The 16,197-nt window shown below is 37.5% G+C and overlaps 1 protein-coding gene across 5 annotated transcripts in view; it reads left to right on the forward strand.

Annotated features, from left to right (window-relative positions):
• The first annotated feature begins 1,348 nt into the window (after positions 1-1,348).
• The window catches only part of pot1 (protection of telomeres 1 homolog), a 61,942-nt gene continuing 47,093 nt past the window's right edge, over positions 1,349-16,197 (forward strand). For 4 of the 5 annotated variants that reach the window (XM_085462716.1, XM_085462718.1, XM_085462719.1 and 1 more), the window contains exons 1-4: positions 1,349-1,391; positions 9,372-9,509; positions 13,616-13,688; positions 14,760-14,860. In XM_085462716.1, the coding sequence (XP_085318842.1) occupies positions 9,396-9,509; positions 13,616-13,688; positions 14,760-14,860 (288 nt within the window). In that variant the 5' untranslated portion in view covers positions 1,349-1,391; positions 9,372-9,395. The remainder of the gene's footprint in view (positions 1,392-9,371; positions 9,510-13,615; positions 13,689-14,759; positions 14,861-16,197) is intronic. The other variant, XM_085462717.1, reaches the window with a different exon arrangement.

Consider the following 16,197-nt stretch of genomic DNA (forward strand, 5'->3'; position numbering starts at 1 on the left):
GAACACTGGTGCTCCACAGGGGTGTGTACTGAGCCCTCTCCTGTACTCACTCTACACCTACGACTGCACAGCCACTAACAACTCCAACATCATTGTGAAGTTTGCGGACGACACTACAGTGGTGGGTCTTATCACCAACGGTGATGAGACGGCTTACAGGGAGGAGGTCAGCGCCCTGACCCACTGGTGTCAAGACAACCATCTCACCCTCAACGTCGCAAAGACAAAGGAGTTGATAGTGGACTTCCGGAGGTGCAGAGAAGTACACACCCCCATCACCATCAACGGCGCTGCTGTGGAGAGAGTGAGCAGCTTCCGGTTCCTTGGAGTACATCTGGCTGAGGATCTTACGTGGTCAGTACACACAAACAAAACAGTGAAGAAGGCGCAGCAGCGCCTCTTCTTTCTCAGGAGACTGAAAAGATTCGGCATGAGCCCCCGCATCCTCAGGACCTTCTATCACTGTGCCATTGAGAGCATCCTCACTGGATGCATCACCACCTGGTATGGCAACAGCACCGCCTACAACTGCAAAGCTCTCCAGAGAGTAGTGCGGTGCTCTGAACGGATAATTGGAGGTGAGCTTCCCTCCCTCCAAGACATCTACAGGAAGCGCTGCCTGAGGAAAGCGGGGAGGATCATCAAGGACTCCAGTCACCCCAGCCATAAACTGTTCAGACTGCTTCCATCAGGAAGGAGGTTCTGCAGCATCCGGTCCTGTACCAGCAGACTGAGAGACAGCTTCTTCCACCAGGCCATCAGACTGCTGAACACGTCATAGACACCTCAGCTTCACTACTGGAACTTTAACATTATGCACTCCACACTGTATATAAATGCCACTTGTTTTGCACATATTCAACTCTGTATATTTTATATATTTTATTATTATTATTATTATTATTATATTTTTTTTTTTTTACTATTTAATTTGTAAAAATGTGTATACACACACACACACACACACACACACACACACGTAGGAAAATATTTAGTATACACATCCAGAAATGCATACACTATTATATATTGTACATATATTTATTAGTTTCAGGTTGGCCATTCTTGTATTTTGCTCGTTTGTGTTGTTGTGTTTGCACATCTCTGTTGCTTGTGGGGCTCGCACACAAGAATTTCACTCGCATGTGCTGTGCCAGTGTGCCTGCACATGTGATGTGACAATAAAAGTGATTTGATTTGATTTGAAGTTTAAACACAATTTGATTTTTGATTTTCTTTTTTTTCAAGACTGACTTTGATTTTGACTTTTCTTATTTTTTCAAGCATTACGTCTTTGATCATGTTTATGCAGTGCCCTGGGTTATTTTCTACGCATGCGCGTAGCAGAATCAGCCTGTCAATTCGAAAGCAAGCGAGGGAAAACTGCTGTGGTAGGTTTTTCACGTTTATTGACAGCGTGTATTATGCTCTTTCATTATAATGACTACTTCAGATTCGTTTTCGGATTTTCTTTTATTAACTTTAATTAGTTTGCAGATAGTTTGTTCGATGGGCGTTTGACGTCGTTGTACTTATGAAAAAGCGTGTGTTGCGAATCACCTTGTTGTTGAATTGTGCTATACAAATAAACTTGCCTTGCCTTACATCATACACAGCACATGCCCAGATGTTTTAATAACAAGCAGACTGCATTCTGGAGTTCGACCGACATCTAAATTAGTAGTATTATTTACGTAAAGAAAAGCAAGTTTATTTAGATCCTCTTTGTCTTCCGCGTGTCCACAACTTCTCAAAGTTTAAGCCATAAACGTGCAGCATTATGTGTCTAATATTATCCGAAATTCCCAGTACGAGGTATATATTTATAAAAAATATATGTATAGTATCTTCTGTTTCATTGCGTTGTTGTCCAGATCAGCAAAATTTAAATTGAAGCATTTCTGAGTGGAGTTTGGTTTGGGGTTATTTGAAAAACAGAACTTATTTCTCGCTTTTCCTTGTTTTCTACCTTAATCCATCAGGTTGCAGGGTCAATAAGAAGTCTTTAATTTTCCTTAAATAAGTGCTAAATGGGTTATGAGTTCGTGTTAAACTGGTTATGGGTTCACGTTAAACTGGATGCTAGCAAAGCTGCTAGTCTTTGTGGTAGTGTTTGCTAGCTAACGACCTCGTTAACAACTTAATTCCCTGTGACATTAGTTGAACGGAAGATAATATTACAGTACAACAGCCCGTTGTCAATACCCAAGTAGGCAAGTTTGTACTTGGTAAGTTCACTTGGAAGTCCAGACTTCCGAGGACTCTACACAAACTTTACAACTGGAAGTGGGGAGTACTTGATGACGTCACAGCTCTGCTCAGCTCACAGTGTGTTTTTACTGCCACCCCCTTAATTTTGTTGTGATCAATACTTACAGAAATTCCTCTGATACGCCTAATCACTAGATTTCTTTAAAAACAGTTTATTTAGGAAAGTGTTTTTAATCACTTTGGCAAAATGCTTGGCTATAAAACAGCCATCCATGTGAAATTATTGGGAAAGAGTTCAGTAAAGACTCATTATTTACATTGGTGTGATCTTAGAAGATGGTAATGAACTTTATGCCACTATACTGAAATAAATATTGAATAATCAATATTCATTTTCAAGTAACATATGTATTTGTGTAACATACATGTAATTATAATCTTATACACCTCCACCTATTCTTAGTCTTATTCATAACCATTATTTTATTATTATAATTTGCCTTCTAACATCCATAGAATTATATGCTCTTTTATATCATCTATGATCTGCTTCATAGTGTCTAACAAACTTCATACAGTTAAGCATTAAGAGTCCCTACAGGACTGAAGGATAAACTTCATCTCTCTCAATAACACATTTGACCTGTATACATAGCTCACACTATGTATTGAACAGAAAAGAAACAGATCAAATGTTACAATTACTTTATATCTTATACTATTATTCCTAGACTCTCAAAACTTACATTAAACAGTAGGTATTAACAATAAAGTTGACTAAATATTAAAAAGATGTAATTTGGTCTTTTCCAAAGAATAAATTTGCAAATATACTGACAGTTCTCCACGGAGACATAAAAATTAAATAAAATACTCAGTTATGAATCTTAACTTTAAGCTCAGGCAAACAGATTTCGCTCAGGGAAAAATGAAACACTGACATAAACCAAACATTGATTATTAGCCATAATTTAAGTGAATTATATATTTTTGCAAATGTTGTGCTCCTCTCATCATGCATATTGAAAAATAGTCTATGCGTACTGGCATTCTTGAAGTAAAGGTGCAAAAATTGCATTTGTTTCTTGTAGAGAGGAAAGCTATGCTCCTTTGCTCCTTGTTTGTCATGAAAACGTGACAGAATTTGAATGTTTGGGAGGAAGAGAAGAGTAAACATATGTACACAATTCGAATGTGACACTTTTTAAACCTTTTGGAGCAACTCTCACTGGTAAAGACACAACAGACTTTAAACTGTTATATTTTACTGTAGCTACTACTGTAGCTTTATGATATTTAGTTAAGAAATACTAAAATAATTTAGATGGTTAAATTATGACTAAAACCAAATGACACTTTAGTCAAAAGACTATCATTAAAACTAAATTAACATTAGCTGTCAAAATTAATACTACTAACTTGTACAAGAACTGATGACTCAGTGGAAACAAAGAAGCTCTAACTAAGAAGCTCTCTTTAGAGGTTACCTTTTCTGCTGCTCCTGGCAGCAGCGATGACTGTTAAATTAAAAACCAAGAATATACTGTCTGCTTATTCTGTCTCTTTAGCAGTAAGTGGTTCTTCATTGTTGGCTAGCTGCATTGAAAGGGGAGACTCTACCTGTTAACCACAATATTTGGGTTTGTTTATATTGTATATATTTGTTTATAGACATTTTAAATGAGGACTGTGGACAAGAGCTGTTTGAGCGAGTTGTGCGCTAGTGGTTCACAGGACCCACAAGCTGAAGTTCAACACTGTCCCCCTTTTTTGGGGGGTTAATTTTTGGGGTTTGTTTCTGTCTTTTTCACTGAGTTGATTGTTCTGTCACAAGTTAGTTAAGATAAACTAAGTATATTAGCAGCAAACAACCAACCGAGTGATGTCACATTCAATACTGGCACAAACTGGTGCTACAGATGCTCTAAAAATGTTACATTTAACCCTTTTTTAAATCCTAGCTTCATGGACAGTGTTAAATTGATGAGAGTATTTTTAGAGTAGGGGTTCATAGTGTAAATTAGCCTTAATACATGTAGTGTTTCATGGACACTTTAAGATGCACTTGATTTACTGTGTTTTGAGTGGTTGTTACTGTTGTATTGACTTATGACATATGACTGTTCAGTTGGAAGACATTTCTCTTCTCCAGGATACGGACTGTTTCTGTTATTAGCATTTTATTAACTAATGCACTATTGCTTACAAAACATTCCACCAGGTGTGTGGCAGGCAGCATCTTCCTAACTTCAGCCATCTATCGGATTTGACTCCCTTTGGCAGAAGTTTCACATTGGGGAAAATTTGAAGTTGATTACTTTTACAGAAGCATGGGTTGGCTATTAACAGACAATGCTTACATTGTAAGTGCCTTATGATGCACATTTATTGTATTGGATATTTACTTTTGAGATGGGTAATTATTCTCTGATTTTATTTCTGATTTGAACAACTGTTGATGGAATTACAAATGTAAACACAGCCTATAAGAAATTCTATACTTATTTAATTACAATTGAGTACTTACCTTGTATTTTGTTAATTTTACATTGTCCCTACATTTTAAGAAAAAGAACTGATGACTTATGAGAGAGTGGTCCAAACTGTTTAAAATTACATGGACTATAAAACTCTGAGTCACTGACCTAGGCCTTTAGGTTAGATATGGAATTTTCATTAACATCTACAGCATTATAATGTCTTGTTTTCAGCAGAATAATATTTTTCATAAAGCACAGGGCAAGCTTCAGAATAATAACATGCTCGCTTTTCTTCATTGCAGCCACCAGAGAGTAAAGTGAATAGTGACTAGGCAGTTTAGTAGTTAGTGGTAGTCCCTAATAATAAAACATTCTCAAAGAAGAAACTTTGATAATTTGATAATGTATTTACAAAAGCAGGAGTGCGCCTATATGAACTTGCACATATATGTGACTGTCCCTTTCCCCTCTTTACCACAATGAATCTAAATTTTGTAGCAAACAATGAATAACTGTTCCCATTTTACCTGGTCTTATCACTAAATATTTGTGAAAGAGCAAAAGAGCTCACTCATCCTTTTTTACCCACCTGATGGGAGGAAAAGTCAAGTTCCCCAAGGCTTTTTAAGTGGTGACCACTCGCTGTGCCATAATTTGCATGGTGTGTGTGTCTTGTGACCTGCTGCTGGACATGCTTATGAGACAGTGAGGACATTTTACTTTCATGTGGCTGCAGCTTGATGAAAGTGAAGAAATTAACAATTTTAAGTATTAAAACCAACAAAACTAAAAATTATGTGTATATAAAATTTTAGGGACTTTGTCAAGTGTATGTATAGTTCAGGGCATTTTGGCTTTGGCTTCCTCTGTATAATTAGCTTGTCTCCCCCACAGACATAAGGAGCAGGCCCAAAAAGATATCAGAAAAGTCAAATGAAGATAACATTAATGGAATCATTGTTATCTTTCTAAAAAGACAACATAGTGTGACTGTGTGTCTGTGTTTTTCTTTAAAAAAGAGGAAAGGAAAACTGCTTCTACTGCTGTATTGTCTATATGCTCCCAGCACATAGCTTTCCAACATTATTTTGCTTTAATATACAGTATCACTGTATATGTTTAATATGAAATGAATTAAAAGGGCTTCTCTATATTGTAAATCATATTGTTGAGATTTTTAGATACCCTGGTATAGCCACCTAAGCGTAGGTTGGTCTGCTGCTTTTGAACCTGCTAGCCTCCATCCAGAAATACTTCTGTCTATTGACCTTGATGTCCTTGACCTGTCTCATGCCAGGTTATTTACCAGCTCAATAACCTGTGCATGCAGTGAGTGTGTCTGTTTCAAAATGGTTTGGATGAGCCACACTGCTGTTTAAATAGTGATTTGAAGCTACATAAATTAAAGCTGAGGCTTGGCACTTTTAATATAGTATTCATTTCTATACACAGATGCTCAAATTTGTTTTTTATAAAGCACATTTAAACGCAACTCACTGACCGAAGTGCTATACAAAAGACAGAATGGATAAAAATAAATGAGCGAAATGATAAGAAAGAAATCAAATGCATTGTAGTAGGTGCTAAACTGATAAAGGCAAATCAGACAGACTCAAATGCCAATGAATAAAAATATGTTTTAAGTCTTAAAATACTGAACGGAGCTGCTAGATGGTTCACTTTAATCATCAGATTGCTGTTTGTTCTTGAATAGATCATTTTAGTTCAATTGCAGCTTTTTTGAGACAGATATCACTTTATACCAAAATTGGGCTAAAAGGGACTTAAAAAGCTTCATAAAGCTCGGAGAACTAAAGAATCTAAAAATTATTTTACTTTTTTGTGACGAATGGCCATTTGATTCATTGTTAATTTAAAAATAATAACTAGAGCAAGTCAGCAATTCAGTGTCTGGTATCAGGTTATACAATGTGTAGTGAAAAATGATTGTTACTGTTATTTTTTATTTAATTTAGATTTTGGTTGTGGAAAAGAATCTTTATGTGAGTTGGCAGGAGTGGATGCGTCCAGTCTTTCCCTGCATGTCCACAGAGAGCCCATGACTCACTACTGGAGTGTAGTTTTAAGTGATTTTTATAAACTGTGTTCTTTCATTGCGATTGTTGTCAACACACTTCATGTGCTCAGCACTCAAAAACGGCTCCTAACTTGATAAAAGCCCCTATAGGATACAGTGTTTGGCTCAGTCATACTTCAGTAAATCACAATGGCTTATGAGGGGGGCCAGTCAGTACCTATATTATACTGTGTGAATACTGAGCATCCTCCCACCCCAGCAGTCATGTCTCCAATGCACTTCTGCCACACTCTGTTTATGGTTCAGCGGTGAGCTGGTATTAGGTGGTTCATGTTTGGGGTTTTCAGTGATGCTCTGAGCAATAGGAAGGCTGTTGTCTAGATGGGATGGCAATTCCTACATTTGGCAGGGATCAGCTGTTGTCCCGGTGCAGCTGACTGTTGGCAGCCGGCTGGTGGCCTCTGTGTTGCTTCTTTGTCGGTGAATCCTCCTCCTGTCAGAGCAGACTGAGGATGACTAACAAGAGTAGCTGTATGCAGCTGTCATTATGAACTCATCACAAAGCTGCAGGCCTGTTCTTTCATTTGTAGGAAATAAAAACAACCAACTATTTAAATGCATTTAGTTTATGTAGAAAAGTAAAGGCAGTAATCACTTTTAGGAACATCTCCTCTTGACTTTTATTGTTCTTTTTAGAGGTGATGCTGCATTTGTTGATAGGCTTTATTTTGTTTTAAAATATTATTTTCAATCCAGTTTGGGTTCACTTAGTTTCCAGAGTAATTTTACTCATTTGTTTAGTGTTATGGTTTGAAAAATGGTTGGCTTTGTGGACATTATTTGTTTTTAAGTCTGTTGTATGAAGGTTATTTGTCAGGCTAAGATTTAGGAAAATCAGATTTTTTTTCTAGTTGAAAGTGCTAAATAAGTAACTCAAATAACATCAACCCCCTCATAAATTTTACCATTCAAAAGTAGCTGAAAATCTGCCAGCACAGCTGCCACTCCTTGTCTCGCGAGACTGGACGGGTCCTGGCTTAAAGTTTGCTCAGCTTTGTGGCAAAGGATAAAATAACTGCCAATGGGAGTATATGATGCCTGACGTTGCTGGTAAATGGGTGTGAAACGGAACAAGTAAATGCATTTATGAACTCAACCCATTTTGACTTCTAAAATCCGCTATTTGCATACCAGAGTTTGCTTGTAAACCTTGCGTACACCATAAAGAAGAGCGCGCAGTTTACTCTTTGATATTTTTACATGATTTGTAGTGGTGTGCAGCATTAACCAGTTAAATAAAAATTATGGACTATTTTTTGGTGTTTGAACTAGAGGTGGGAATCACCATACATCCCACGATACGATATTATCACAATACTTAACGCACGATACGATATTATTGCAATTTTTTAAAATATTTTGTGATATATATTCATTTTCTCTAATATCAAAGTCTCACACTCAGTCTTTCTCTCATTTCAGTCAGTTTTATTGTTGACAAACTGAACGGTTTGTATTACAGTCTAGTCCAACTTAACTGAATGCAACCATCTGGTATAGCTATTCTGAACTATGCAATTTATGAAAACTATGCAGCCCATTCAGCAACTGAAGAATTTGAAAGTAAATTAAAACAAAATATAATTTTACATTAAATAAAAAAGTTTTAAACTTAATTAAAATAAAACATGTCTTAAATTAAAATAAGTAAACTGTCATGTTTATTGCTGCCAAAAAACAAGTTAAACACATTTGGACAGTGTCAGGATTCTTGCTCAGAAAAAGGATCAACATGCTCTGAAGTCAGAGCATGTTCCAGTCCACAAAAACTTTTTTGTAACAAAATATCGATTTCTGCTGTCCCTGTATCGATACATGATTAGCAAACAAAATATCATGATACTACACAGTATCGATTTTTTCCCCCACCCCTAGTTTGAACTGAGTTGCCAGATGAGTAGCCCTGCCACAGGCCAGGCTGATGAACCTACAGGTGTAGGTGAGCCTGTGAACACAGAGCAGCTCTGAACTCATGAATAAATCACTCATCCTACACTAATTCAGGCCTCAAGCTCCACCCCTTGGGTTTAAATCAGAGAGTTTTATTTGATGGTGTTTTTTTACCCTTGTTGAGTTTCCACCTGACTGAGCAGTTGAGCACACGCTCTGCTGAACAGCTCGTCTGCCTCGCAGGCTGTTCCTGCTTTGCTGTCTTCTCTTGGTTAGGGTACCACCAAGGGACTCGCCAGTCAAATGTGCTTGAGATAAAACTAACCAGCTCTGACATGAAGCAGCATGTTACCTGCTATGAACAGGGCCAATACTTTTCCTGGGTTTTTCTCTGAAATGCCTAAAAGATTTGAATCCTTCTGCTGTACTGTTGACATGGATCTGGTGGTACCTGTCACAGGTATGTTCAGGTAATGAGTTGTCTGTGGTAGAGGAAGGTTCAACCAGACTTTAAACAAACTGATCACACAGTGGATCAGTGTCTGTCAGCTGCTGCGGGTTCTATATTCTTGGGCGGATGACACATTCAGGTCTGAAGCTGCTGACATTCACTTTTGTCAACTGGATTGGTGGCAGACTGGAATTATACTAAACTTGTCCTTTTTTATTTTATTTAATTTTTTCTATCTCAGCCTCTCAGGTCTCACCTTGATGTCATGCCTGTCCATGTGCTGTTGGAGGGTACGGGGCCTCAGATACCAGCACATCTGACCAAGATTCCCATCTCTCTCATCACCACCAGCACAGATGTCACAGACAAAATAGTCAAGGTCTGTTACAGCAAGCCTAAAAGCAAAATATATAAAGTGCCCATGAACGTGTGTGTGTGTATGTACACAAATAAGATCTGTGTGTCCCAAGCAATAATGGCTTTGTACTGCTCTAGCAGAATGAACATTGTGTGATGATGGTAAATGGCCTGGTTCTTATATAGCACTTTTCTACTCTACCTGAGCATCTCTCATTGTCACAAGCACTTTTTTTCTACATCACATTGCATTCTGTCTAACATTCATACTCCGATGAATGCATCCGGTTAGTATCTTGCCTAAGGCATGCAGACTGGAGCAGGGATTGAACCGCCAGCCTTCCAAGTAGCTGCTTTAACTCCATAAATACAACCACCCAGACTCACCCAGTATAAAAACCTGCAATCTTAAAGATTACATAAAGGAGTTGACATCGTTTGTGCGCAAAGCATGTATAGTCCTAACTCTGGAAAGTGTATTAATGTAACTAATAGACTTGACCTGGAAGTTGCATCTGAATTTATTCATATGTGCATATATCAGTGTTTTATATCTATTTAAATTTTTATGATTGTGGCTCATGAAAATCAAAAATCAAGTATCTCAGATTATTAGAATATTTCCTTATATAAACCAGAAATGGATTACAATATAGAAATGTCAAATTTCTACAAAGGAGTATCAGGGCCACTTTAAGAAAAGAATATTATTGATCATTTTGAGAATAAATTCAGTTTAGTTGTTAAAGTTGAGTTGTAAAGTTGTAATTCTATTTCAAGAAAAAATGCTATATTAAAAAAAGTCGAAATGCATAGATTACTGTTGTTGTTGTTTCAAGCCAAACTGCCAGGGGCGCTATAGCCTCTACAAAATGCCTTGTGTAGAGAGTTAGTGAAACAAATTGATCAGTCGTCTTGTGATACAACATAAATATTCTTTATTGCACAAGGTGTAACCATTAGAGCAGGGCGATATGGCCAAAAATATTTATCACGATATATATTTGAAAATTTGCGATAACGATATAACTGACGATATAATTGATGCGAGACAAAATACAACTCCACAACATTACTAGTGCAAAAAGACAACCTTCCATTTATTTTCACTTAAACAAGAAGCTGGTTTTTATGTACATTAAAGCTTTATAAAAATGTAACAGTGCAAATGCAAATTCCTTGCTGAAAGTTTAACCAAAAGGCATTTCCAGTAGAAATGGGCTGACATATCCTGAGCATAACCATGTATAATATCCACTGAAGTTAAAAAGAGGTGCTTTGCAACATTAAACTGCAGTGTGCAGTACACATTTTTCGGACCATAAGGTGCACAGGATTATAAGGCACATTAAGCGAAACAAAGCAGTCAGATAAATCAAACTTTATTAAACTCATTCTTCTTGCTTCCTCCACTTCTGTACCATTGATTCATTAATGTTGAATTCTCTGGCAGCTGCTCTATTCCCATGTTGTTGCAGTATATTAATAACTAACCTCGTATTGTGGATGGATTATCTCAGTTGTTCTCCTGACTGAAGTTTGGTCCTTTTACAGCATCCTGCCATGCGATTGCATTTGTCTCTAACCATGAAGAACCTTCACGTTAACTTTTATAAGTGGAAAAGTGTTAGTGTTCGTCCTCCAGCTTCACTGTTTATGTTATGCTAACATAGCTGTGTCGCTAGCGATCACGTAGCACATCATTATATACCAGCTAGCCCAACTTCAGTAACCCTACAAACGTCACTGCTGTTTAGTTTCCTGTCTTCATTTATGCTGGAAGTGACAGCAGAGCTGTACGTTTGATTTTTTTTCAGAAATCTCTCAGTCAGAACATGCTATATCATGCTTAGGTAACTAGCGAAACTAGCGAGCTAACTTCCGCTAGCTTCCTGCTAACTTCTAACTCCGTTAAATGTAATAACTTTTGTTTTCATGGATGCCTAGAAGTTAAACTTTATAGTTACACCTGGTAAAGCAGCAATGCTGATCGTTTTATTAAAGATGAAAGAATTTAGACAGTTTTTAACTCTAAGTGATGCTGCAGTGTTGTTTGACCTGAAGATTACGGAGCTTAGGACCCAGATTACTCCCAGATTTAAGAGCATCTTAGTCCGACAAATACGACAATAACGATGCATGTTCTGCAAAAAAAATGTGCTTTGTTGTGTATCTGACGGACAAACACCAAACCAGTTCCACATCACTGAAGTGGCACCATTTTTACAAACCAATTCTGGTTCATCTGTTTCACTCAACGACCGGCCATGTGCGTATGAAAACAAAGGCACTGCGCATGCGCGTTTTACTCCCATTCTATCGCGATATTTCATTTTCCTATCGTTGCCTAACATTATACCGGTATTATCGTGAACGGTATAATATGGCCCAGCCCTAGTAACCATTGATAGCCTTGCATCTGTCCACTGCCAGCCATTTCATTTTGGACAAATTCTCTCTTCTAATTTTGTGTGTGTGTGTTCCCCCCCCAATCTGACCAGGCGCAGCTTTTTAAACCATCTTTTCAACGTCCATATATTGATCACTACAATATGTTTGTGTGCTAAAAGAGAAATCATTTCCTTTCTTGTTACTAAAACTGGTTCTGAAGTAAGATTAACTCAGAGAATGTAACCGTGGCGGCTTATGTTGGAAGAACAGCTGTAATCTCTACATTTTCTCTTTTTTCTCAATAGCATTTCAACTTTAATCTCAAAATGATCAATGACACTTCCCCGCTGTTTTTCTTTCCCTTTTTCTTTCTCCCTTTTCTTTTCCCCAGTGAAATCTGTCCCGTGTTTAGCAAGTGAAAATAAAATAAAAAAAATCAATAAAAGCAAAGGTGAATCAAATAGACCATTACGGCAAGGCTGGGATGGTCCATTTGGTAAAGTAAATCCATTGGGCATCTTTCTTTGCCTTTAGACAATAATTCTGATGGCAAAAGAGCCAAATGCGACAGGCGAAAAAAAACAAAAAAAAAACAAAAACATCAATGACAATGTTTTTGTTTTTTTTGTTCTTTTTTAAATTGTGACCCTAAAGCTGTCTGTATGTTCATCTATATACTTGCTACTTGGTTGGGACTCCTTTTCCACAAATATCTACCTCAGTGTGGTGTGCCATTACCTTGTGGCACAGCTGAGATGTTACTAAAGGCCACGTTGCTTTGATAACGGCCTTTAGCTCTTCTTTATTTTGAAGTTGACATTTACTCATCTTCCTCTTGACAGTACTCCATAGAGGCCCTGTGGGGTTTAGGTCATGCAAGCTGGCTGACCAGTCAGGGTAACAACATGGTAGATATGGTAGAAGTTTTGGCACTGTGGGCAGGCACCAAGTCTTGCTGGAAAATGAAGTTGGCATTTCTATAAAGCTCAAATCATCACAGACTGTGGAATTTTGACACTGAATTTCAAACACCTTGGACTCTAAGATGAGAAAATAGACTGTTGCTCAGTGGTTCAAAGGCTTTTCAGATAAAAGTAAATTGTACCTCTTCAATCTTCACCCAGACTCCAGGACCTTGATTTAGAAACAAAATCTACAAAGATACTTGATATTAGGAATACAACAGTGGTAGCTCCTTTCCTGAAGAAGCCCCTTTCTGTACGTGGTGGTTCATGATGCACTGACACCAGCCTCGGTCCACTACTTATGAAGCTTCCTAGTTTCTTGAATTGACTTTTCTTGACAACCCTGTCAAGACTGAAATCATCTCTGTTGCCTTTTGACCTTTTCCTAGCACACACTTCTCTTCCAGGCATGTTTCAATCAAAATGCTTTGATATAGCACTCTGCCAACAGTCAACTATAATGAGAAATAATTTGGAATTATTAGAATTAAAGAAAATAAGACCTGAAATGTATATAGATAAGGTGACAAGTTCAGAGTGCATTTTTCTCACTTTCTAGCTTCCAGTCCCCATCTTTTCATGATTTAGAGCACAGCAGTGATATAAGCACAATCACCTTTTGTCCTCTGGCCCATTTCTCAAGGTCTTATTAACATTGCTTGGTTTTCAGATTTGGCTTTGATATATTGACAGGAAATTTTGCAGAACGTCAGTCACAGCAAAATGCTTTTGAGTTCATTTTCACATCAGGATTTTTTTTTTCAATTTACAGGGGAAAGTGGTTCACAAGGGGCCGCTAGTGCCATTGAACAATGACAGTTTTATCCTGAAGATGGTCATCCAAGGTAATGTTTAAACAAGTATTAGCTGTCCGTCAATAAATTCAAATATGTGTGTGTTTTGTCATGCCTTTACTTACGGTTCCCATTACCTTCCATGTGTTTATGATAATGTGGTGGTTGGTTATCATGTCAAAATTTAGTTTCGTTTAGAGACTTTTGCACTCGACATTGTGTATATAAGTGTTTGCGTTTTATTTTATTTTTTTCATTTTATAATTTGTTTTTAAGTAAGACACTGTTTAATTACATCTGACTAAACAGATTTCTTGTGTTGTCCAGCAGTCGATTCAGAATACGAAGAAATTTAGTTTATTATCGCACACACCAAAGAGAACTAGTATACCCTCTTTAGGCATCTATTACAATCGTTTCCCAGTGTTAGTTATAACTAGTAATTCAAGTAGCCTAATAGTGTAGCTCTAGCTATAGTTGCTGTACATAATATAAACTATCAACTGAATTTTACCATGAGACCCATGTTCTTCATCTTTCACTGGGCCTGAGTTCAGTGTTCTCATTTGGAAAAGAGTGGATTTGCTCACTTAGGGTTTTGAAGTTTCTGCCTCAGGCGGAGGAGTCCACATACATTATCTCAGCTTCCTATTCATGTGTAGAGGAAGAGTGGAACAGAAGATTGAAAAATGGTTTGATGCAACTATATGAATTTGGTAAAGAGCAGAAAGCAAAGCTGTGAATTTACAGGTTGATCAGTGTTACTACTGTCACCTTTGCCCACAAGCTGTGGGCATTGACCAAAAGAAAAACAATGCAGATGGAAGCAGTAGAAATAAGTTTCTTTCAAAGTGTGTCTGGACTAACCTAAGCGTTGGGGTGAGAAGCTTGCCCATTTGTAAGCGGCTCAGAGTAGAGCTACTGCTCCTCCACATCACAAGTTGAGGTGGCTTGATCATGAGATTAGGACACCTCCAGAATGCCTCATAAATGTGGTGTTTCAGGCATAGCCAAGGACTATTGGCTTTTGTACTTAGACTGCAGCCCCTGCAACTCGACCCCTTGAATTTACCTTTGCCCTTATCCTTTCCAGTTTTAACACATTCGTATGATGTTTTCCAGAAGAAGATTCCATGCTGAACAGCTCATCTCAGAACTCATCTGTCAATGTTGTTTTGTTTGGATCACTGGCCAAGAACTTCAGTCAGTCTGCCAACCAAGGGGTAGGTCTCTGAATTAGGGCTGTGCAATATGACCAAAATCTCATATCCCGATATAAGAATTCTATCGTCCCGATAACGATATAAATCACAAAAATGTAACATTTTCTGTAAATTCTGTGAATCTCGGGCAGCTCGACTTGCGGGAAGTGTTTCCAGCTGCGCGTCATGTAGCTGGAGTCGAGTGTTTTAACCGATGCATGAAACGATACATTTTTAGACATAAGTTGTAACAGCCGCCGTTTTCTTTGTGAGTATTTATTACACGGCGTGCTGCGGGGAAAAGCCTGTTCTAACGTTTGAGTCTAAGGTTTATTTTTTACCACCTGCCAGCTCTTTTTTACTTCTCATCCGTAAATAATCTGCTCTTTCACGTGATTCAGTTTATTTTGAAAAGTCTCAACAGGATCTTGAGCTTTATTATGAAAGGTTTATGTGGAACACAAACAAGCGGAAACGCGATGTTGTTACCGTCATTGTTGCTAACAACAACACATAAAAACAGGCGCTTGTCTGTCAGTAGTGTGGTTATATAAAATATAAGAGAAAGAGAGAACTTTAAGAAATTAATATAGCCACTACAGTGATCATCAAAACGATGAGAAAATATTGCCGTAAACATTTTATTTTGCGACACCACGAAACAAACGATAGCGTAAAATGAAACGATAGATGTTTTTTTTATCGTCATCCGATATATATCGAACAGCCCTACTCTGAATCTTCAAAACTAAGTCATTTTAGACTTTTGTCTTCACAAAGCATCAAGGCTGAATGAGATGGAGTAATAAATGTTGCATTTTAAAGTTTGTATTATTTACTAGGGGTGGGGGAAAAAATCGATACTGTGTAGTATCGTGATATTTTGTTTGCTAATCATGTATCGATACAGGGACAGCAGAAATCGATATTTTGTTACAAAAAAAGTTTTTGTGGACTGGAACATGCTCTGACTTCAGAGCATGTTGATCCTTTTTCTGAGCAAGAATCCTGACACTGTCCAAATGTGTTTAACTTGTTTTTTGGCAGCAATAAACATGACAGTTTACTTATTTTAATTTAAGACATGTTTTATTTTAATTAAGTTTAAAACTTTTTTATTTAATGTAAAATTATATTTTGTTTTAATTTACTTTCAAATTCTTCAGTTGCTGAATGGGCTGCATACCGTATTATCACGACCATAAGACGCACTGTACTAAAAGGCGCAGTCTCAGTTATGTGTGCCATTACTGTATTTAACACACACATAAGGCGCACTGAATCATAGGGCGCATACAAGTACCGTATGCGTATTTAAAAATAAAGCGGGAGCAAACCTGAGTTCGGTACCTTACTCA

Source organism: Copadichromis virginalis, linkage group LG7 (genome assembly GCF_057382275.1).
Source record: "Copadichromis virginalis isolate Kocher_CV1m ecotype Utaka linkage group LG7, C_Virginalis_male_GT1.1, whole genome shotgun sequence".
NCBI lineage: Eukaryota > Metazoa > Chordata > Actinopteri > Cichliformes > Cichlidae > Copadichromis > Copadichromis virginalis.